The following is a 1,955-nucleotide window of genomic DNA, read 5'->3' on the forward strand; positions in this document are numbered from 1 at the left end:
AGACTGAACATGAGCAGAATAGAATCAAATGCTTCCAAAAGTCAAAAGGGGTGAGATTGAGCATATCCAAATCTCGCAGCAGAAAAAAAAAAAATTAACATGGGAAGTATCCCAAACCCGCAGGAGAGAGAGGGGCAACTGAAGTTGCTTGGTCAACCAAAAGCAAGAAGATAAAGGGGGATAAAGGCCATCACCCTGGCCTCGCGCACACGGGCAGAGGATATCAGAGGTGGGGCGAAGAAAACCTAAGCAGTAAAAGAATGAACGGACAAAAAAACTAAAAAAAAAACTAAAAACCCCAACATACATGGAGAAGGAGAAAAAACACACGCAAACACAATGTTCCAGGTCGCCTCAAGCCGTGAAAGCAAGACCTGCGCACTGCTTGGTCACAACTATCATATGGAGTAGATAGCTTTCCAAAACTGGTGGTCATGCCACAAGCGGCTTTCAAAATGGAGGGATAGTGTCATAACCATAAAGAACCAAAAACATGGGGAAAAAAGAAAGAGGAGAGGAAGCAGAAAAAAAAAAAAAAAATGATGCCAGCTACTGCCGAGTGCTGAGGCGGTTTAGGCATCATCATCATCGCTGAAAGCCGACTTGAACTTGGAAATCGTCACAACCGCGCCGCTGTTGGCTGTAACACGCAAGCATCAAAGGGAGACAGTGAATGAGGCAAAGGGAAAGAACAGATAGATAGAGGGATGATTCACACGTCTCATCGAGTTGGTCCAAGAAGGGAAAGGGGGACAGAGAAAGAGACGCCAGCAACTCACTAGCAAACGTGTCGGCCAGAGAGTTGCCAATGGCCGTGATATCGCCGTCTTCCTCCGAGTCTGGCACCATCAAGATACCATAGCCAAAAAGCTGATTGATGCCCGCGGATTCTAACCAAATGCATTTTTGGGACGCGTAAAATGAAGCCGTGAGACAAACACACTGCACGAGGCCCCCAATTCTCACAACCCAGCGGTCGAGCGAGTGCGTTAAGTGAGTTCAAGCGAGTCCTGACCGGCTGTAAACGTGCGCTTCAACGTCCACGCGTTGTTGGCAAACTCGTAGCGATACACCACACCGGCGCCGTTGTCTGGTGTTGCAATAACGTTATCATGCGCTTGTGAGACTAGATCATAAAGGCTGGGTGTTTCGATACGATGCATTGTGATGGCTCGCGGCTACGTTGTCGAACGTACTGGGCGCTGACACAAGAAGGGCGTTGCCATTCGGCGAAAGGCCAACACCCCAGCCAAAGTTGGTGTTAGTCGTGGTGTATGGAGGTTCAATCTATAGCCGACACCAAGATACAGGTCGACAGGGTCATGAGAAACACAAAACGTGCAATCCAAAACGAAACGAACCAAGTATTCAAGCGCAAAGTCATGTGAATCGTGTAAAAGAAAACATTAAGAAAAAATGCCCGTAAGGGCGTACGTACCACTTTGACATTGTCCGCGTAAGACAGGGAGGAGGCGCTGCTTCGGCTGAAAATGTAAACGCGACCCAAGTTGTTGTGAAGGTACGCCCCAACTGCAAGACGCAGACCACCCATGGACATGGTCTGGCCAAAGTACGTGCTATCAAGAACCAGCGAGTCGGGTGGTGGCCAAGGATGATAAGTGACCAAATCGATCAGACAAACTTATTACGTTGCATAAAGCGACATTCTCTTGAGCAAACGTACCTGCTGGTGTCATCAGAGCCATACGTGCGACCCAAGAGCGTCGTCCGATAGACAACCGAATAGGCCGAGGTGCCTGTTGAATAAATGATCACCGCTCCCGTGTACGAATTCTGTAGATCGGTGCGAGGAGATTAGAGGTGGCGTGAGAGCAGAGGCAACACAAAAAAAAATACTGGCGCATGAACTGGCCATTTTGGAGGCATGGCATTGGCATGGCATTCTTTACCGAATGTGAAAAACACTTACATAGCGAGCCGAGGAAACAGCCGTA

General features: G+C 48.4%; 1 protein-coding gene across 1 annotated transcript in view; it reads right to left on the reverse strand.

Moving 5' to 3' along the window:
- Window positions 1-572: 572 nt before the first annotated feature.
- Window positions 573-1,955, reverse strand: part of MONBRDRAFT_30149 (uncharacterized protein) — a gene marked incomplete at both ends in the record, with an annotated part of 3,473 nt that continues 2,090 nt past the window's right edge. The window contains 6 exons of the mRNA XM_001750607.1: window positions 573-640; window positions 780-890; window positions 1,016-1,090; window positions 1,197-1,287; window positions 1,439-1,577; window positions 1,685-1,794. Coding sequence (XP_001750659.1) covers window positions 573-640; window positions 780-890; window positions 1,016-1,090; window positions 1,197-1,287; window positions 1,439-1,577; window positions 1,685-1,794 — 594 coding nt within the window. The remainder of the gene's footprint in view (window positions 641-779; window positions 891-1,015; window positions 1,091-1,196; window positions 1,288-1,438; window positions 1,578-1,684; window positions 1,795-1,955) is intronic.

The sequence above is a fragment of the Monosiga brevicollis genome, genomic scaffold (genome assembly GCF_000002865.3).
Source record: "Monosiga brevicollis MX1 MONBRscaffold_44 genomic scaffold, whole genome shotgun sequence".
NCBI lineage: Eukaryota > Choanoflagellata > Craspedida > Salpingoecidae > Monosiga > Monosiga brevicollis.